This window comes from Rosa rugosa, chromosome 2 (assembly GCF_958449725.1).
Source record: "Rosa rugosa chromosome 2, drRosRugo1.1, whole genome shotgun sequence".
NCBI classification, from domain to species: Eukaryota; Viridiplantae; Streptophyta; class Magnoliopsida; order Rosales; family Rosaceae; genus Rosa; species Rosa rugosa.
The window spans coordinates 69,172,921-69,195,060 of NC_084821.1; the positions used below are offsets into that span (position 1 = coordinate 69,172,921).

A 22,140-nucleotide genomic window follows, 5' to 3' on the forward strand; every position below is an offset into this window, starting at 1 on the left:
ATGAACCCTAGCTAGTTGCCTTCCCCTATATTAGCTGCATTTGAGTGCTTTAAATCTATTGCCAAACCATGCATCGTATCCATATCTCATAACATTTTTCCAGAACTGAAAACAAACTAGAGCTCTTTTTATTTTTTTTCTATCCGTGGCTCTGGAGACAATATTCTCTTTATATGTAGTTCTGATGATCCAACTCTTTATAAATGCAGGGTCGAAATATCTATCGATAAGCTCTGGTTTGACTACCTCCAGCAGTACCTGTTTTTTTATGCCTGATTTGAGTTCCTGCAGAAAGCCAGAAAGTACTTTATCTGAATTTTTAATTATCTCATAGTAACAATACAGGACCAAACTCCAGTCATATATACATAATGTATTTGCTTGTAACACTAATTAAGCATAGAAAGGCCTATATTTGTTCTGGTTGATGTAGACTCTTTGCTTTCCCAAAGTGACTTGTATGAATAATATGTACTCCATAATGAATTTGTTTAATTAATGGACAATGTGGCTTAAAGTATCCACGTATGATGTGTATGTATGATTGGATGCTTAGTTCTTCAGTGTGCTTGCATTTATCATAGAGTGGTGGCAAAAACAAATAACAAAGTAAGTGCATTTTAGAGAGGTATAGGTAAACCCTTAAGTTCCAGTACCATAGAGCTATTAGAAAATGACCCCCAACTAATCGTCATCAACTTGTCCTCAGTCTTATTTACTGTCTCACTTTTGCGCTCTTGCAAATGGTAGAAAGTTTCTTTCTAACCAATGATCATTTCTTTGAAGCTGAAGAGGAAGAAATCTCAGGTTGGTTTGGTTTCATACAACTTTTATGGGAAATGGGTACGTTTCTTTGGGTAAACTTTAATGGGTTCATTTTATTTAGGCTTATTAGGCCATATGAACAATGCTGAGCTGAAATATTTGGAACATTTTTGTTGCAGATGAGGTGCTCGTTAATAGTCCCATGAGAACCAAAACAAGCCTCTAGGTTCTTCCAAGTACAAGGTTTTCAACTTTCTAACTCTGAAAAGTATTTTTGATATTTTCTTTTTACCATGTATGAATAAGCTAGCTAGGAGTTTAATTGAATTCGTCTGTCTCTTTGTTAGTTGGTTAAGTAGTTAATATTACCATACTGTTTCTGACTTTCTTCTGTGAACAGCTGTTATTGCTTTAATGTATTTCTCTGTGGCTCTAACCATAGTGTTTCTAGATTCAATGTTTCTGAATCGATTTTTCATTGTATCAACCATTTGGGGTGGCATTTTCGTTCTTTCTCATTCAAGTGTGAACAGAAATTCACCAACTGTAATTAAGCAAGATGGAGTTGGTGCATGGGAGTACTGAGAAGTTGTTTGTTTTTCCTTTTGCTCTCCCTATTGGTATTTGGTCTTACTGTAATATCATTAGGGCAGCTCGATCTCATTGTTCTCTGAAGTTCATGACTCAGAAAACCTGGCATTTGGATTAGATGTGAAAGAGTGACTCAAATGAGTTGCAGATGGCAGGTATGATGCGAGATTTGCTTTGATGGATTGGTTTGTTTTGATTTTTGAGGTCCAAACCAAACCAAATTGAACCGTTATGTTATGAACTTATGATAAGTCTGGTCTCTGGTTCTAAAATAACAAAGTAAATGCATTTGAGAGAATTTGGTAAACCTTTAAGTTCTAGAACCAGAGAGCTATTAGAAAATGACCCTCAAGTTTTGGGTAAATCGTCGTCAACTTGTCTCTCAGTCTTATGTACCATCTCAGTTTTGCTCTATTGCAAATGGTAGAAAGTTTCAGTCTTTCTAACCATGATCAGGGCTCAAGAAGAAAAGAAAGCTCAGGTTGGTTTGGTTTCATACAACGTTTAGGGGAAATGGGTACTGTTCTTTGGATACCAAGTTTAATGGGATTGTTTTATTTATGCTTATTATGCCATATGAACAATGCTGAGCTAAAATATTTGGAACATTTTTGTTGCAGATGAGGTGCTTGTTAAAAGTCCCAGAGAACCAAAACAAACCTCCCCTTGCAGGTTCTTCCAAAGTTCCAATTACAAGGTTTATCGACTTTCTGACTTTGAAAAGTATTTTACATTCTTTCCCACTCCTCTTTCTTTTTAGTTTTTACCATACATGAAGCTTGAAGCTTGAGTAGCTAGCTAGAGTTGATTGAATTCAACAGTTTCTTTGTTAGTTGGTTTAGTTAATGGTATCTTACTGTTTCTGACTTTGTTCTGTGAAATGTGAACTGCTGTAATTGCTTTAATGGTTTTTCTATATGGTTAAGTTGGCTAACCCTCTTGGGCTGTTTACCCCACTCTAGCTTTAATCAACATGTGTCTTAGCTAATCCTGACCTACCTACCCTTCTTTATGTTAAACTGGTGTTATGAAGTGGGGTTAATTAAGTGGTTTATCATCCATATAATATCCTGGGCGTTTATTGTTTGCTGCAAGAATCATTGACTATATCAATTTATCAAGTTCGAAATAATATTATTAACAATGACCCTGCATTTTCGTTTTCGACTAAAGAGCTGTCAGTTTCAAGTGTGAAAAGGAGACTTAAAGACAGACCACTGTTAAGCTGGAATTATATTATTAACAAATAACAATGACCCTGCAATTTTGGGTCAATCCTTATCCTCATGCTTATTTAATCACTCACTTATAGTTCCAGTTCATGAATCGATGAAAGTGAAATACTCATTTGTTTGCAAGGAAGAGCTCAGGTTGGTAAAGTGAATTTTGGTTTAGCCATTTCAAGATGCACTGATATATATATTTGGCACACTTTGGTAATTGGTTGCAGAGGAGGTGCTTGTTGAAATACCAAAGCCGAAGGGCATAGTACTACTTTAAAAAACAAGGTATTTCTTTACTCATCATATTGGTTTTTCCATGTTAATAATGGATTTTAATAACTAATTAATGTAACTAAAAAGGGCTGTTTTTGGTTTTTACTACCCTTTTCGGCTATAAAGTGGCTACCTAAAAGAGAAAGTCATCCATGAGTCAAACTCAGGAGCTCATCAGTCTTGCATAATCTTTTGCTTATATCATTTTCCCATGCACCATAGTGACCATACCAACAATAATGAACTGAAATATTTGGAAACTTGTGAGTGCAGACGATATGCTTGTGGGTAGCAGCAGACAATGAAAGAGACTCTCTTTACCAGTACAGTACTCCTTTGAAGAATTGAAGGTTTACCTCACTCTAGCTTTAATCAACATGCATGTGTCTTAGCTAGTCCTGACCAACCTAACCTTCCTTATGTTAAACTGGTGTTATGAAGTGGGGTTAAGTGGTTTACCATCTATATAATATCCTGGGCATTTATTGCTGCAAGATTTTATTGTCTCTGTATTAATTTATCATTATAGTAACAAGTTGGGAATAATACTATTAACAATGACCCTGCATTTTCGTTTTCAATTAAAGAGCTGTCCGTTTCAAATTTGAAAAGGAGACTGCAATTTAAATAAATCGTCATCCTCATGCTTATTTATTTACTCACATACAGTTCCAGTTTATGAATCGCTGAAAGTGAAATACTCTGTTGTTTGCAAGAAAAAGCTCAGGTTGGTTTGTTGTCATAATGCTTGTATTCATGAATTTTGGTTTAGACATTTCAAGATGCACAGAATCAGTATGAGTGCTTACAGATGACAAAAATGTTCCGCAGATGAGTTTTATTTTTTATTTTTATTTTTTTATAGTCCCTTGAGAACCAAAACAAGCCTCTCCCTACAAGTTCTTCCAAGTACAAGGTTTTTCAACTTTTTAACTTTGAAAAGTATTTTACTTTGTTATTTTGTTTTTACCGTGTATGAATAAGCTAGCTAGGAGTTTGATTGAATATCTGTCTCTTTATCAGTTGCTTTTTTCTGACAGTCTTTTGTGAACTGCTGTAATTGCTTTAATGTATTTCTCTGTGGCTCTAGCTTTTAATTAACCATAGTGTATCTAGATTCATTGTTTCTGAATCAATTTATCATTGTACTAACAAGTCGGGTTAGCATTTTCATTCTTCCTCATTACAATGTGAACAGAAATCCACCAACTGTAACTAAGCAACATGGAGTTGGTGGGTACGTGGGACTCCCAAAAGTTGTTTGTTTTTCTTTTTTCTTTCACTGCTGATATTTCTTTTTACTGTCTATATTATCATTCGGGCAGCTCTCATTCTTCTCTGAAGTTCATGACCGAGTAAACCTGGCATTGGGATTAGATGTGAGAGAGTGACTCAAACGAGTTGCAAATGGCAGGTATAATACTTGGAAGTAACTCTCCTGAATCATTTATGCATGTCCCGTAGATAAGAGTTAGTTAAGTTACGAGTTGTATATTACATTAGAACTAATGATCTGATATGCCTACAATAATGTCAACAGCCAATCTAATTCATTAAACTTGCTCCAAGTTTGTAAGAACAAAACAGATTGCTTTTGCAGTTTTGCTATTTAACATGAGTTCGTATTGGTTTTACTTAAACTATGATGACATGAACTGATATCGGCTCACCCTAATATATTTCCCCATTGCAGAAACAATTGCACTTGTTTCCAGCGTTTTTGGTTGCCTAACCGTAGCTGTAACTCTGGCGGCACCCTGTTTTCGTGTACCCCTTACGGAAAAATATGATTTATTCAGGAAACGAGAAAAAAAACTTCGTGCTCTATTACTTAAACTGAAAGATCTGGAACAGAAAAGGAGTAAGGTAGATCAGGAATCTAAGGAGAAGGTGGTGCGTAAATTTGTGAGAAGTTCTGAGTGGTTGCAAGAGACAGAGAATATTATCAGGGAAGCTGCTGCATGGAAGTTTGAGGAGAGTATACATAAGAAGTATTGCTGTGGTCTACCCAACTATAGGTCACAGTATAAAGATGGAAAACAAATTTCTGAAAGAACTGACCGGTTGGTTGAACTAATAACTGAAGGCGAAAAATTCATTAATATGCAAGGGTCTGATGTGGTTGGGAAAATGATACGCGGAAGCAAGCTCATGGGGGAGATGGCAAATGCTACAGTTGAAGAGATAAAGAAGTGTGTATCAGGAGAAGAGGTTGGGACGATACGTGTTTATGGAATGGCTGGTATAGGCAAGTCGAACATTGTATCGCAAGTTAATGACCTGATATTACATGAGGAAGATGTTGATGATAACAGCACAGGAAATGGCCATTTTGATAAAGTTCTTTTTGTGACTGTAAAGAATGAGCTCGGATCAACCAAAGCATCCGTTGAGGATCTGCAGAAGCAGATTGCAGATAAATTACAAATTGATCTTCACAAGGAAAATGGAAGTAGTGCAGATGATGCATTGGCAAGTGCCTTGGCCTGGTCAAGATTTCTGATCATTTTGGATGATATGCAGACAGAACTCTCTTTTGAGGCAATAGGCATTCCAAGGCCAAACAAAGAGAATCGATGCAAGGTTATAATTGTATCCAGATCACTTCCGGTGAGCAGCGACACCCAAGTTGATAAAAAGTTTGAGATCAAACCTTTATCTGCTGCAGAGGCACAAGAACTGTTTGAGAGTGAAGCTGGAATTAAATTGTCAAATCTAGGGGAGGATACTCGAGCCATTGCAAAGGAGATGATAGATGAATGTGATGGTTATCCCATCACAATTATCTTGCTGGCACGAAACTTGAAAGAATTGATGACCAATGATTCTGATGATGTTGATAAAGTATGGAAGACAGCTTTGACTAAGCTGAAGGATTCTCCAGTTCGTTTAGAAAGCATGACTAAGAGGGCATTTACTCGTTTGAAGCATAGTTATGACATGTTGAGTAAAGAAGCTCAGCAATGTTTCCTCTATTGTGCATTGTACCCGTCTGGCCATGAAATCGAAAAAAGAGAGTTGGTGGAGTATTGGTTTTGGGAGGGTTTATTGGATACCAGAAAGAGAGATGGAAGGATAGAAGATATGATACAAGCAAAAGAGATCCTTGATGAGCTCGTAGCATCTTACCTTCTGGAAACAGTCAGTCAAGAAGGGGGCAAAGAATCCATTAAGATGCGCAGCTTAGCTAAGCATATGGCAATCCACCTGACCAAAACAAGCCCTCAGTTTCTCACCAAAGCTGGAGAAGAGCTAGAAATGTTTCCACAAGGGGAGTGGCTTCAAGATGTTGAGAGAGCCTCATTGATGAGAAACCAGTTTAAGTTTCTTCAGGGAGAACCCAAATGGCCCAAGCTAACCACATTACTTCTGCAGCATAACCCCATAGGTTTATACTTGCATGAGAATTTCTTTCGTAGTATGCCTAATCTCAATGTTCTTGACCTTTCTTACACTGATATCACTTCCCTTCCAGAGTCATCTTTTTCTAAATTGACAAAACTGAGTGCACTTCTCTTGCATCATTGTCGCAACCTAAAAACCCTACCTTCTTTGGAACAGTCCAAGAAACTCCTTGTTCTTGACCTTTCTGATACTCCTGTAGCAGAATTACCAGCTGGGATGAAGAAAATGACCAAACTTATTCGCCTAAACCTATCTCGCACCAATGTGAAGATATTTCCATCCAAGTTAGCACCTGCATTAGCACATCTGGAAGAACTGTTGATGATAATTAATGACTCAGGTTTTTATTGGGGATCAACCAAGGGAGCACATATCAGCGAGCTGAGATCCTGCCAAAATTTAGCTATTCTCCATGCCAACTTCCTAAATGCAGAAACATTTGTTAGCTATGTTGATAATCATCTTTGTCCGCCCAGTTTCAGGTTTGGTGTGGGTGGCTCTTGTGAAGAAAAGTTACCTGAAAACAGCATAGTTTTCAAGGGTAACTTCCTTGTGAATGGAGAACCAGTCTCACTCCCAGAACACACATCCGAACTGCATGTCATAAGCAATGAGGATCTACCTTGCTTGCAAGTTAATTGTCATCTAAAGAACCTGAAGGTCATTAACATTTGTGACTGCAGATGTTTGGTCCATTTATTCACCATTGACATGTTAGGGAATCTTCCAAACCTTGAAACCATTTTAGTCGAGAAATGTCCAAAGATTGTGAGCTTGATAGAGCCAGAAGAATCTGATGACATAATTAAGGGGAATTTGATTCTACACCCAAATTCACACACCCCTTTTAGAATAAACCCATCCGTAAGAGTGTTTTAATATACACCCAAACCAATTAATTAGGTTTATTTAAAATAAAAAAACCTATTAAATATGATAAATATTAAAACTCAATGTTGTTAAGAATTACTAAAGCTGCCACTATCAAATTCCCCATTCACCTATTAAATAGGATTAATAGTCAAAATCATCTAGCAAATATTATGGAGTTTGATTGACGTTATTGTTGGTATTACCTTCACTTTAGGTTTTTATCAGTACTTAATTTTAGGTGTTTACATTAATCTCATTATTATCATATAATGATGAATTTTTGGTATGTTTCTTCCTATATATAGAAGCTAGTGAATTCATTCGTCATTTTTTCTTTGGGTGGAGACCTTTCACAAAGTTGCATATGATTTCAAAGGATGATTTCAAACGACCTATTCATGAGGTTTATTTCATCATTTTCTTATGGGTTCGAGAGTTTCTTTCAAATAAGTACATATATCATATGTGTAAAGCTTACCTATTCATCAGATTTATTTAGTATAATATCTTTGTTAATCTCTTGATTTTATGTAAAGCTTGAATTGGATGGATGTTTAGTAATTAGAAATTTCAATTTATGAATCTGGTATAAAACTTAGTTTCATTCCTTCAAAGTAGAATCGTTGTTTCTAATTACCAGATACTTAGATTGCTTTAATATGTAATACCTATGATTTAGATGTTTGTTTTTGTAGTTTTAAATTATTTGTGTGACTCTATATCATAGGTTGTTTATTCCATAACCTATAGTATTGACAATTAATATACCTATAATTTAGATAATATATTTTGGATATATGTATGTAAATCCTAATAGAGTTTTACCTTTGAAATAGATCTATGAAGGTAATTTGCAATTGTATAAGGAATCACAACATGTAGGGCACTAGTAGTTGGGAGATTTTTGAAGACTACATTGCAAAGTGCTAGTCGAGATGACGGATGAAGTGTTATAATGTTCTTTATATTAGGTTCGAAAATGTAAAGTTTTTATTTCAATTGTAAAAACAAATTTAAAATTGTTTATTTCAATACTGAATGAACATCATTTACGGTTGTACACATTGTCCCTATTTCAATAAATTTTTAGGTTTATTCCTTCAAAAAGAATGTGTATTTAAATTACCTTGATATTAGAAATAAATTTCTTAATATTGTAAAGTTCATTTTCAATTGTAAAACGATGAATGATAATAATGAGTTTACTAAATTATAGTGCAAAAACTCTTGCACATTCAAAATTATTTAATGTGCCAAAATTAAGGGATAATTATATATTAAGCAAACTCTACAGGTACACAACTATTATGTGGTCCTTGACCACCCCATAGAATTAGGCACCTATGTGGAGAAAAATGTAGGGGCGGAAAAAAAAAAATCTTAAAGCAATCAATCTACATCAAGTACATTTTACATGGGCTAATTACATTAACTCGACCATTTTAGAAAATTAATGAATATGGAATGATTGTATAACTACACCTATTAGAACGGATAAGCAAAATAACATACCTTAATGAGAGGATGTTCAATCATGTTGAGAAAGAGAAATATTTATATAATAGGAATATAACAAAATCTGATGATACACAAACATATTTATTAAAAAATAACAAATATATGGATCACATCGGAAAGAAAGAAATATAGGATAATTAAGACAATTAATCGTTTTAAATAAGAGAAAATCAAGGATTAAATTGATTGTATTAAATTCTAAATATTTAAATTCAAAAAATAGTCAACAGCTATATTTGATGAATATTTCATTTATTCAATCAGAAGGGCAAAAAAGTCAAACTAAAAATCGTGAAAAATCTTAATTATAGATTTAAAACCTATAAGGAATCTTCAATTATGTGAATTGGGTGTAGATTAAAAGAAAATATAGGGGTGGGTTTTTCTTAATAGGAGCTTTGTTTTTTGGGTTTTTATCTAATTTTCTCCATAATTAAACCTCGTCTGAAACACCTAAAGGTCATCCGTATCTCTGACTGCGAAAGTTTGGTCTACTTATTCAACAATGAGATGCTGCACTACTTCCCGGAGCTCCTAGAGATCTCCATCAAACGATGCCAGATGATAGAAGTTGTAATAGAGTCACAAGAGCCAAATGTCTACCCTGCAATTCTTCCTAAGTTACAGGAGTTGGTATTGGCTGATTTGCAAGAATTAAAATGCATCTATAATGGAGAAATGAAGTGGAACTCTCGCGAAACAATTTGGAACTGTCCAGCTCTAAAGATGCCAATGATAACTTCTCTGCCTGCAGAACTGCTTCACAGGCCAAGGTTAGTATGTCACAGATGATTCAGCTATGTTCGCTTTCATGTTCACATTCTTCAACTTTTCCTTCTATATAAGCCACAGTTTTAAGACAACTTGTTATACCAGCATCAAAATTAGGTACTCGCTGACTCTGATTTTGTTTTTGGCATGAAATTTTCATATCAAACAGTGGGAGCAATCAACTACAAAGGAGTTATAGCTTAGGTACGTACTATGATACGCTCACTTCCCGGTGATTTTTCAATCCCCGGCAACGGCGCCAAAAATTGATACGCTCAAAGCAAGCGCATAATTTAACCCTGAAAACATCGTTAGTAGTATAAGCAAATAGGGATCGTTCTATTCCGGGGATTGAGGGTACACCTGTCATTGTCAAAAAAAACAAATAAAGAATTAAAATAATAAAGTAAAAAGTATTATGTACAAAAATAAAATAAAGAATAAAAATATATACAAGTTAATATAAAAAGGGGGGTTTTGAGATTATAGAATTGGAATTAAAATTAAATGAAATAAAGAAAGTGTAAAAACACATATACAAGGGTGGAACACAAGAAACAAAGATCAAAACTACAATCATATGAATGAAATCCAATTACAATTCCTATAGTTGATTATCTATGTCATGAGAAATAAGTTGACCATGTGAAACATTCGAAGCAAATGATTTCCCATATTTTACTTTCCTTGAATATTTAATCTAAGTGAAAGCACCTAAATTAAACCTATTGAACATGCAATCATAGTCTAGAAAACTAGCTAATCAAGAACACATTCAATGCATGAAGAACAAAGAAAGGATGTCAACCAAAGTGCACAACCTAGTATGAAAAAGTCCATCTATTTGCAATCCTCCTTAATTGATTTCGACTTTTGTCCAAAGCCTTTACTACTTAAATCTAGCACCAATTACATGCATATATCCTAAGTTGGCCATCAAAGAACACATACATATAAAAGTTTTCCATAATCCAAAATCAATTAAGCAATCTCACATAAGCAACATAAAAATCAACATAAAGAAATCACAATTTTTATTCAAACATAGAAATTGGGCTTAAACTTTGCCCTTAATGTTATTGTTAACTAGAAACAAATTCCTACGAAATTAAATAAGGAAAAAGAATGAATTACACCGTGAGTTGGAGATGGAGATGGAGTGCTTGAAACGTTGAAATCTTGAATCTTGGAAGCAAGCCTTCAAGGTGGACGATGGAGGATATGATATTCCCGGCTCCTTCTTCTTCTTCTTCTTCTTACTTGAAAACGCAGAATTTTGCAACTAGAGAATGGAGAGAAAAATGGAATGGAAATGGAGAGACAAAGAAGATGAAATGGATGAAGGAATTGTTTTTAGAGTGAGAGGAGAAGGTGTTTATATAGGGAAGAAAAAGAAGAGTAAAATGATAAATGGAAGAAAAATAATGAAAGTGGTTTGTAAAATATGGAAAAGATGGAGTAATGATGAAATGAAAGCAAGGCATGAATGTGCAGAAGTATGGAAGTGATGATGATCTATTGGAGCAGAAAAATATATCCAAGGAAAAAGAGAAAAGCATCTAGCTTTCTTCATGTGGGTAGGAAACATGAACATGTGATGTTGAGCTGTTTTTTAGATCAGTTTCTGCCCCTTTATTCCTTCAATTATTTCTCCAACAAGCATTCCCAATTTCACTATGACCTCTTCATAAAAAATGTTCCATTATGAGTGTAGATCACCCTGGTAAAATTTCAGATTTTTATTCCATGTGGTTGGGCCGAAAATGCTGCTGGACCTCTTACAGGTCCAGTTTTCCAGTTTTGCTTCTGTAGAAAATTGGGCTGATTGTTTGAAGGCCTTCCACTCAACAAAAGTTCTTGCACTCTTCATAAGAAATGATCCTTGGGCTGTCTAGAATGGATCTGGAAAGTTTCAGCTCATTTGAAGTTCATTTGGTCCGGCGGCCGCTCCTTCTTCCTTGCTTGGCTTGGTTTCTCCTAGCCGGAGTAGGAAAATGTGTAAAATTGACATTTTAGTACATTTCCATTTTTCTCCACCATTTATAGGTAAGTGTGGACCTAATGCTCATTTCACCATCATTTACTCCAATGTACCTAAGAAAATAGAAATTGAGTTAAAAATCGATTCGTTAAGGAATTAACTAAGCAAAATGTGAGGAATTAACTATTAAAATACCACATTAAAATGCTCCTATCAAATTCCCCCACACTTAGCTTTTGCTAGTCCCTTAGCAAAATCAAAAACTAACAAACCAAAAAGACTATGACACAAAACAAAGAAACCAACGAAAAAAATGACTAAGTATGGAAACAAAAACACAAAGACTCAAAGAAACCAAAAACGTAAAACACAAAGCAAAACACAAAGAAGAAAAAAAAAAAAAAAAAAAAAAAAAAAAAAAAAAAAAAAAAAAAAAAAAAAAAAAAAAAAAAAAAAAACGTCACACATAAAAGAGTAAATTCAAAGACAAAGACCAAGATGTTGACATCACAAAGACCTCTATTGCCCTTTAACATATTGTCTCAGAAATCTCTTACTTTCACAACACCAAGATTAGCACTCAACCAAGAATCAATGTTAAGCATTCGAGAGTTAATTAAAACATATGATCCACACATACACAAGTAGGACTTGGTTGTAATAATGGTGATTGGGGTTTAGCTTAGCATGCTTCAGACAAGTATGATTCATATCCTCACAAGGTATATCCACTTTTTCTTCTCTCAGATCAAGGCAATGCTTAAAAGCTTATAATCACTCATTTATATGTGAGAGAACATATTTTAAGGCAGTCAAATAGCTCACATATATAAGAAACGAAAAGCACTTTGTGAATATAATTTTTTTTTTTTTTTCTTCAAAAGATCTCATGAAGGATATCAACTACTTGCACGAATGGACCCAAGCCATAGGTTCAACTCTTGTAACTCATCTCCACATCAAAGGCTGTCCCATCTTAAGGATCAAGAAGGTCCTCTCAAAGGTTGTAATGGGGCTAAGGCTCAAGGTTTAAAGAAATGAAAGGTAAGGATTATCAAAGTGTCCTAAAAACCTAGTAGAGCTCATATGAATGTAGAGATCTCGAAATATTTCACCAAGGCATTGCAAAAACGTCACTTCCCCATAGAGGTAATATAAGAGGGCCAAATGTCTTCATGTTGGGCCCAATCTTCAATATAAACTTCCCTTGAACTCTAGTGAAATGGACAAAGGCCAAATTTTTCTGTAGTGGGCCTTCAATTCAAAGCAAACTCCAAAATCACTAAGTATGGGGGATGAAAGTCCATAAACATATATATATATATTTTTTCTTTTTCTTTTTAGCCGTACACAATTTTTCTCTTTTCTTTTCATTTTTCACGGCTTCAACATATCTTTTTCTTTATGGACAAGTCTATCCCCACACTTGAACTTTCACCTCTTCTCAATCTTCATCCTTAGCACCAAACCCATGTAGTATGTCTCAAAAGATAGCTCCACTAAGTCCTTAGAACAAAGGGTAGGGTTGTAACTATACTAAGCTTCATGGTTAAGGATTTTAAGGGTGATGAACGAAAAGGCTCAAAGTAGGCTCAAAGGGGCTTATCTAGGGGGGTCCCACGACGGGCACAAATGGGGACACAAGTTTATTTAGCAATGGTGGTAATTCCTAGAGAACCTCTATCCCTTCCAGAATCAGGGTCATGTATTGATATCACGTCTCAACAAGCACAAGAGCGAATTCTAGCATTCTCTAGTCAATTAAACTTAATCTATGGCAAGCAGTCAATCAAGATGAAAGAATAATGAGATCATCAAAACATCGCCAAGAAATTAAGAATATATTTTTCATTTCACTCCAAGAAAAAGGGACATGGTTCAATTATCTCACATGGCTTTATGAATCACAACTCATCTTAACATGCTCATATTCTGTACCAAGGTCATGCAATCCATATCCACTACAAGGCACACATTTTTCATATATCTCAATTAACCAAAGAATACCATGTTTAAAATCATCTCAATGTTGTGATCCCAGAGATATAGAATCATCCCAGACAGTTGAAAGGCATCCTAAGACTCAAAACAAAAACAAAAACAACGAAATTTTTTATATTTCTGACATTTTTCGATTTTTTTGTTTTGTTTTCTTTTTATGACAAAAACTAACTACAAGCATTAATCCTTCCCCCCACACTTAAATCATACATTGTCCTCAATGTTAAACAAGTTAGAGCATGCAATGAACAATTATCATGTGAATGGAATGATTAACTCAAGAAAACCTAAAAACAAAAACTAAAAACGCAAATAACAAAGATACAATCAGAAAATAGTAATAGAGGAGATAGAGTTTAAGAGAGCAAATCTGCGTTGATGGCTCCTCCACAGCTACGGTTGAAATGGGTTGCCTCCCATGCAGCGCTTAATGTTTAAAGTCTTTCAGCCTAGACTTGTACCTCCATTTACTCCTTTGGAGGAGCGGTATGCGGGCGAGTGGCAGCCTTCTTGCTGGTTTCAGCCTTCGGAGGAGGGTTCTGATGGAGTGACATAAATAAAAAAAAAACGGGGGAGGCAAGGTTCGAAACCTTAACCTGCTGCACGAAACCTTTGTCCCCAACCACTGGAGCACAAGCTGTGCTTAATATAATGTGTACAAATTTTATACTTATTATGTCATAAACAAACATAATAAAAATAAACGAGAGGCGAGGTTCGAACCTCAGACCTCTTGTACACGAACTTTACACTCAACCACTCGAGCACGGCTGCTCACGTTATTATCCATACCAATCCTTTTATTTAAACCAACTGTTTCAACTGTTTCAACAATTCGGCACAAAACATCCAAGACTGTTGCAGAAACCCAGCCCAACGTATCCAAAACTGTTACAGAAATCCGGCCCAACTCATCCAAAACTGTTTCAGAAACTCAGCCCATCATGTCCAAAACTGTTTCTGAAACTCGGCCCATCAGGCCTCCACCCACAGCTACAGTGATGCCTTGATCTGAGACAGGCCCAAGTACGGCCCACTTGTGTCACGGCTTATCCCTTCCGTGATTTACGGCAGTCAAATCTGCTTTCGGCTACAGCTGTCTGCCACAGCGCCTCGAGATTCCCTCGGTCCCCTTACACGCTCTCCACGCGCCAACAACTTTTCCGGGTTTCAGGGCGACTTTAATCCAACGCGTAGAATGAATCACAGGAATCGTCCATCCAACGGTGGAGATCTGCTCACCTCGCTCTATAAATAGGTGCATTCTGAGGGCGCAACTGTTCACTCCAAAGGAACGAAAATCTCTCCTGAGTTCCAGCCCCTCTCTCCCAACTCTTCAGCTTTTCCTCTTCTTTCAAAACTCAAAATATTTCTTCTTCGATTCAATCCTTCTCTTCTGATCTTCTCTCCCATCTAGTTGATTCAATCCCATCTTTCCTCTGAACTTTCAGATCTCCAACACACCATCATCATCCTTAATCCCTTTAACAACAACTCCTTCAAACACTTGACAACTTTACTCTTCGATCTTCACATCCCCTCAACCCATCACCATGGAACCACGAACTCTGCAACTGATGGAGCTACAAACCCAGCAACAAATCGAGGATGGAGGAAACAACCAAGCAGCCGGGAGTAGTGCCAACACAGATTTCTGGCGAAGCCGTGCCAGGTGGGTTCCTACTCCAGATCAAATAAGGATCCTCAAGGATCTTTACTACGACAAGGGAGTTAAGCGCCCAACTACAGAGCATATTCACGAGATCTGTCTCCAGCTGAACCAGTATGGACATGTTGAGGGCAAGAACATTTATTTTTGGTTCCAGAATGTCAGGGCTCGAGAGAAGCAGATGAAGAGGTGCAATCAGGCTGCTCAAGTGCCCATGGGAACTAGTTCTCCTGGTACTGGTGGATCCATTGATCTCAATTTTGGGTCCACTGGTTCTACTGGTGCTGGTGGATCCATCGACATCAATTTTGGGCCAGCTGGTGGATCCATTGACATCAATTTTGGGTCCACTAGTTCTACTGATGATGGTAGATCCATTAATCTCAACTTTGGTTCCACCGATTCTACTGGTAATGAAGGATTTCTTGATTTAAATTTTGTTTCATATTCTTCCTCACACTTCAACACTAATACCAGTACAACTCTTTTGGCACAACAGGAGGACAAACATCCCTGCAACAACGAGGAGGAGATCACCAGGAGATTGAAACCCTTCCATTGTTCCCCATGCATGGTGAGGACATCTTGGGCATCATGAAGACTACTTCCGAGGGAGGTAGCGGTTATGGCGGTGGCTCTCACATTTCCCTTGAGCTCAGCCTCAACTCCTACAGAGATGCAGACATGGCTTAGTATAGAATATTATTATTATTATTATTAATTTTTTTTTTTTTATTATTATTATTATTATTATTATTATTTTTTTTTTTTTTTTGTAAATAGCTGAAATTAATAAGACTGAATGAATGCATTTTTTTTTTTTTTTTTTTTTTTATTATTATTATTTTTTTAAAATTTTTTTTTTTTATTATTATTTTTTTTTTTTTGTAAAAAGCTGAATTTAATAAGACTGAATGAATGCATTTTATTTTATTTTTATTTTTATTTTTATTTTATTTTTATTTATTTTTATTTTTTTTTATTATTATTAAAAAATATAGGACTCAAAAATATTTATAGGACACAAAATGAAAGACAAAAATATTTATAGGATTCAAAATGAAAGACAAAAATATAAATCCCTTCCCCCACACTTAAATATTGCATTATCCTCAATGTAATCAATTAAAAGCATGCAATGAAATAAGTAAGCATATAGGGATGGAATTTACGAAAATAACTACTAAAATAAAAAGAAAATGGAGGAGTAAAAGGGGAAGAGAAAGCAAATCTGATTATATTCTGAATTGGGTTGCCTCCCAAGCAGCGCTTGTATTTTACGTCTTGCAGCCAGACGGTACCTACATTAAATAAAGTTAGTAACTTAATATTAACAAAGAAATACAAAAAAAAAATAAACAAGTAACTATGAATTACAAACTACAAGTATAATTAACAAGTATTTTGTACATAAGACACAAGTTAAGTACACAAGTGAGTATAAAACGTAAAAAGTATTTTTACAAGTATAAAGTGTGAAACAACAAAATAATTTACACGTAAAGAGTATGTACAAGTATTTCTTTTGTTATAAACATTATTGATATCAAATCTAATTCCAAGCGGTAAATCAAGTGGACGTGCGGCCCAAGTATAGTCGTCTAGACACAAAGTCCCTCCTACATCCGTTGGGCAACCTTACTGAAATGGCCAGGTAGGGGAGGGTGAACACGAGAGGAAAAATCCATTTTGGCATGAGCTAAGCCCATTTATAAGCACTTCTGGATTCAAAAACCCGTCATGAACGTTATCCCCTTCCTAGACACCATCTCACATAGGATATTCTTACTAGGATGTAAAAGGTCCTAAGTGTGTTAGACAGTTCAATGAATGTTAATAAAGGCCGCCCTCAACCTTAAGGGACCTGAACTAGGTACCAATAAGGGGTTTAGGCCAATATTAATAAACACGACTTCACCTATTCCTTCTTTAATTTACAACTCACAATTAAACTCGTATTCAACAATAAAAAAAAAAAAAAAAACAACCTAGTTAATTTAAACTAAGTATCAAACAGTTTATATACAACAATTATAAACAAAAACAAGTGATTTTTCAATCCCCGGCAACGGCGCCAAAAATTGATACGCTCAAAGCAAGCGCATAATTTAACCCTGAAAACATCGTTAGTAGTATAAGCAAATAGGGATCGTTCTATTCCGGGGATTGAGGGTACACCTGTCATTGTCAAAAAAAACAAATAAAGAATTAAAATAATAAAGTAAAAAGTATTATGTACAAGAATAAAATAAAGAATAAAAATATATACAAGTTAATATAAAAAGGGGGGTTTTGAGATTATAGAATTGGAATTAAAATTAAATGAAATAAAGAAAGTGTAAAAACACATATACAAGGGTGGAACACAAGAAACAAAGATCAAAACTACAATCATATGAATGAAATCCAATTACAATTCCTATAGTTGATTATCTATGTCATGAGAAATAAGTTGACCATGTGAAACATTCGAAGCAAATGATTTCCCATATTTTACTTTCCTTGAATATTTAATCTAAGTGAAAGCACCTAAATTAAACCTATTGAACATGCAATCATAGTCTAGAAAACTAGCTAATCAAGAACACATTCAATGCATGAAGAACAAAGAAAGGATGTCAACCAAAGTGCACAACCTAGTATGAAAAAGTCCATCTATTTGCAATCCTCCTTAATTGATTTCGACTTTTGTCCAAAGCCTTTACTACTTAAATCTAGCACCAATTACATGCATATATCCTAAGTTGGCCATCAAAGAACACATACATATAAAAGTTTTCCATAATCCAAAATCAATTAAGCAATCTCACATAAGCAACATAAAAATCAACATAAAGAAATCACAATTTTTATTCAAACATAGAAATTGGGCTTAAACTTTGCCCTTAATGTTATTGTTAACTAGAAACAAATTCCTACGAAATTAAATAAGGAAAAAGAATGAATTACACCGTGAGTTGGAGATGGAGATGGAGTGCTTGAAACGTTGAAATCTTGAATCTTGGAAGCAAGCCTTCAAGGTGGACGATGGAGGATATGATATTCCCGGCTCCTTCTTCTTCTTCTTCTTCTTACTTGAAAACGCAGAATTTTGCAACTAGAGAATGGAGAGAAAAATGGAATGGAAATGGAGAGACAAAGAAGATGAAATGGATGAAGGAATATCATATCCTCCAAATGGATGAAGGATTCAAAATGAAAGACAAAAATATAAATCCCTTCCCCCACACTTAAATATTGCATTATCCTCAATGTAATCAATTAAAAGCATGCAATGAAATAAGTAAGCATATAGGGATGGAATTTACGAAAATAACTACTAAAACAAAAAGAAAATGGAGGAGTAAAAGGGGAAGAGAAAGCAAATCTGATTATATTCTGAATTGGGTTGCCTCCCAAGCAGCGCTTGTATTTTACGTCTTGCAGCCAGACGGTACCTACATTAAATAAAGTTAGTAACTTAATATTAACAAAGAAATACAAAAAAAAAAAAAAACAAGTAACTATGAATTACAAACTACAAGTATAATTAACAAGTATTTTGTACATAAGACACAAGTTAAGTACACAAGTGAGTATAAAACGTAAAAAGTATTTTTACAAGTATAAAGTGTGAAACAACAAAATAATTTACACGTAAAGAGTATGCACAAGTATTTCTTTTGTTATAAACATTATTGATATCAAATATAATTCCAAGCGGTAAATCAAGTGGACGTGCGGCCCAAGTATAGTCGTCTAGACACAAAGTCCCTCCTACATCCGTTGGGCAACCTTACTGAAATGGCCAGGTAGGGGAGGGTGAACACGAGAGGAAAAATCCATTTTGGCATGAGCTAAGCCCATTTATAAGCACTTCTGGATTCAAAAACTCGTCATGAACGTTGTCCCCTTCCTAGACACCATCTCACATAGGATATTCTTACTAGGATGTAAAAGGTCCTAAGTGTGTTAGACAGTTCAATGAATGTTAATAAAGGCCGCCCTCAACCTTAAGGGACCTGAACTAGGTACCAATAAGGGGTTTAGGCCAATATTAATAAACACGACTTCACCTATTCCTTCTTTAATTTACAACTCACAATTAAACTCGTATTCAACAATAAAAAAAAACAACCTAGTGAATTTAAACTAAGTATCAAACAGTTTATATACAACAATTATAAACAAAAACAAGTGATTTTTCAATCCCCGGCAACGGCGCCAAAAATTGATACGCTCAAAGCAAGCGCATAATTTAACCCTGAAAAGATCGTTAGTAGTATAAGCAAATAGGGATCGTTCTATTCCGGGGATTGAGGGTACACCTGTCATTGTCAAAAACAAATAAAGAATTAAAATAATAAAGTAAAAAGTATTATGTACAAAAATAAAATAAAGAATAAAAATATATACAAGTTAATATAAAAAAAAAAAAAAAAAAAAAAAAAAAAAAAAAAAAAAAAAAAAAACATATCCCACAGATATGGGAAATTATCTGTGGGATATGTTTTTTTTTTTAAAATAATAAGAATTATTTTAATAGGAACACAAGTTTGTTCAAAAATTGATACGCTCACTTCCCGGTGATTTTTCAATCCCCGGCAACGGCGCCAAAAATTGATACGCTCAAAGCAAGCGCATAATTTAACCCTGAAAACATCGTTAGTAGTATAAGCAAATAGGGATCGTTCTATTCCGGGGATTGAGGGTACACCTGTCATTGTCAAAAAAAACAAATAAAGAATTAAAATAATAAAGTAAAAAGTATTATGTACAAAAATAAAATAAAGAATAAAAATATATACAAGTTAATATAAAAAGGGGGGTTTTGAGATTATAGAATTGGAATTAAAATTAAATGAAATAAAGAAAGTGTAAAAACACATATACAAGGGTGGAACACAAGAAACAAAGATCAAAACTACAATCATATGAATGAAATCCAATTACAATTCCTATAGTTGATTATCTATGTCATGAGAAATAAGTTGACCATGTGAAACATTCGAAGCAAATGATTTCCCATATTTTACTTTCCTTGAATATTTAATCTAAGTGAAAGCACCTAAATTAAACCTATTGAACATGCAATCATAGTCTAGAAAACTAGCTAATCAAGAACACATTCAATGCATGAAGAACAAAGAAAGGATGTCAACCAAAGTGCACAACCTAGTATGAAAAAGTCCATCTATTTGCAATCCTCCTTAATTGATTTCGACTTTTGTCCAAAGCCTTTACTACTTAAATCTAGCACCAATTACATGCATATATCCTAAGTTGGCCATCAAAGAACACATACATATAAAAGTTTTCCATAATCCAAAATCAATTAAGCAATCTCACATAAGCAACATAAAAATCAACATAAAGAAATCACAATTTTTATTCAAACATAGAAATTGGGCTTAAACTTTGCCCTTAATGTTATTGTTAACTAGAAACAAATTCCTACGAAATTAAATAAGGAAAAAGAATGAATTACACCGTGAGTTGGAGATGGAGATGGAGTGCTTGAAACGTTGAAATCTTGAATCTTGGAAGCAAGCCTTCAAGGTGGACGATGGAGGATATGATATTCCCGGCTCCTTCTTCTTCTTCTTCTTCTTACTTGAAAACGCAGAATTTTGCAACTAGAGAATGGAGAGAAAAATGGAATGGAAATGGAGAGACAAAGAAGATGAAATGGATGAAGGAATTGTTTTTAGAGTGAGAGGAGAAGGTGTTTATATAGGGAAGAAAAAGAAGAGTAAAATGATAAATGGAAGAAAAATAATGAAAGTGGTTTGTAAAATATGGAAAAGATGGAGTAATGATGAAATGAAAGCAAGGCATGAATGTGCAGAAGTATGGAAGTGATGATGATCTATTGGAGCAGAAAAATATATCCAAGGAAAAAGAGAAAAGCATCTAGCTTTCTTCATGTGGGTAGGAAACATGAACATGTGATGTTGAGCTGTTTTTTAGATCAGTTTCTGCCCCTTTATTCCTTCAATTATTTCTCCAACAAGCATTCCCAATTTCACTATGACCTCTTCATAAAAAATGTTCCATTATGAGTGTAGATCACCCTGGTAAAATTTCAGATTTTTATTCCATGTGGTTGGGCCGAAAATGCTGCTGGACCTCTTACAGGTCCAGTTTTCCAGTTTTGCTTCTGTAGAAAATTGGGCTGATTGTTTGAAGGCCTTCCACTCAACAAAAGTTCTTGCACTCTTCATAAGAAATGATCCTTGGGCTGTCTAGAATGGATCTGGAAAGTTTCAGCTCATTTGAAGTTCATTTGGTCCGGCGGCCGCTCCTTCTTCCTTGCTTGGCTTGGTTTCTCCTAGCCGGAGTAGGAAAATGTGTAAAATTGACATTTTAGTACATTTCCATTTTTCTCCACCATTTATAGGTAAGTGTGGACCTAATGCTCATTTCACCATCATTTACTCCAATGTACCTAAGAAAATAGAAATTGAGTTAAAAATCGATTCGTTAAGGAATTAACTAAGCAAAATGTGAGGAATTAACTATTAAAATACCACATTAAAATGCTCCTATCATACTATCTCCATAATCATTTCTTTTGAGAAAAAATGTTGCTACACACTTTGCCTTCCGGGAATTACATCAAAGAACATACACACATTGGACTCGCATTTGTTTCTTGATTCGATGAACCCTTTCCTTTGTCATTCAGATGGCAAGGAGACTATACTGCTGGACCCGATTAATATCAATGCAGCAGAAGCTCCTGAATCCGTTGGACCCAAATTTCGTAATGCTGCAAAGGGTAATACATCAGCCAAGCAAATTTAATATTTTTTTCTTTATTTTCTGTGATTGTAGAAACAGTTTGCTCTTTCTACTACATTTTCTAAAAGCAGTTCGATGTCATATGCAGGATGGAGGAGGAACTAACTATTGAAATCAGAGCACAGCAGTAGCAGCCATGACTACTCTTTTCAAACTCTTTTAATTGTTGTACTAATAATACAGGACTGAACTCTTAGAGAGCTTTATTTCCTGGTTGAACTTGAACTAGAGTCTTTGCTTTCCCGAATTGGTTATTATGAATAATTTGTACTGCATTATGATTTATT

At 35.0% G+C, this 22,140-nt stretch overlaps 2 protein-coding genes across 2 annotated transcripts; both read left to right on the forward strand.

Annotated features, from left to right (window-relative positions):
* Positions 1 to 3,951: 3,951 nt before the first annotated feature.
* Positions 3,952 to 7,076, forward strand: LOC133731394 (disease resistance protein At4g27190-like; the record flags this gene model as incomplete). The annotated part of the gene is made up of 2 exons (XM_062158773.1): positions 3,952 to 4,266; positions 4,546 to 7,076. Coding segments are annotated over exons 1-2 (2,538 nt in total), but the record flags the coding sequence as incomplete, so codon positions are not given.
* A 1,952-nt stretch (positions 7,077 to 9,028) lies between these two features.
* Positions 9,029 to 22,111, forward strand: LOC133729715 (uncharacterized). The gene is made up of 4 exons (XM_062157276.1): positions 9,029 to 9,421; positions 9,589 to 9,623; positions 21,738 to 21,830; positions 21,942 to 22,111. The coding sequence occupies exons 1-4, from the start codon at positions 9,159 to 9,161 to the stop codon at positions 21,956 to 21,958; spliced, it is 408 nt and encodes a 135-aa protein (XP_062013260.1). The 5' UTR covers positions 9,029 to 9,158; the 3' UTR covers positions 21,959 to 22,111.
* The last annotated feature ends 29 nt before the right edge of the window (positions 22,112 to 22,140 follow it).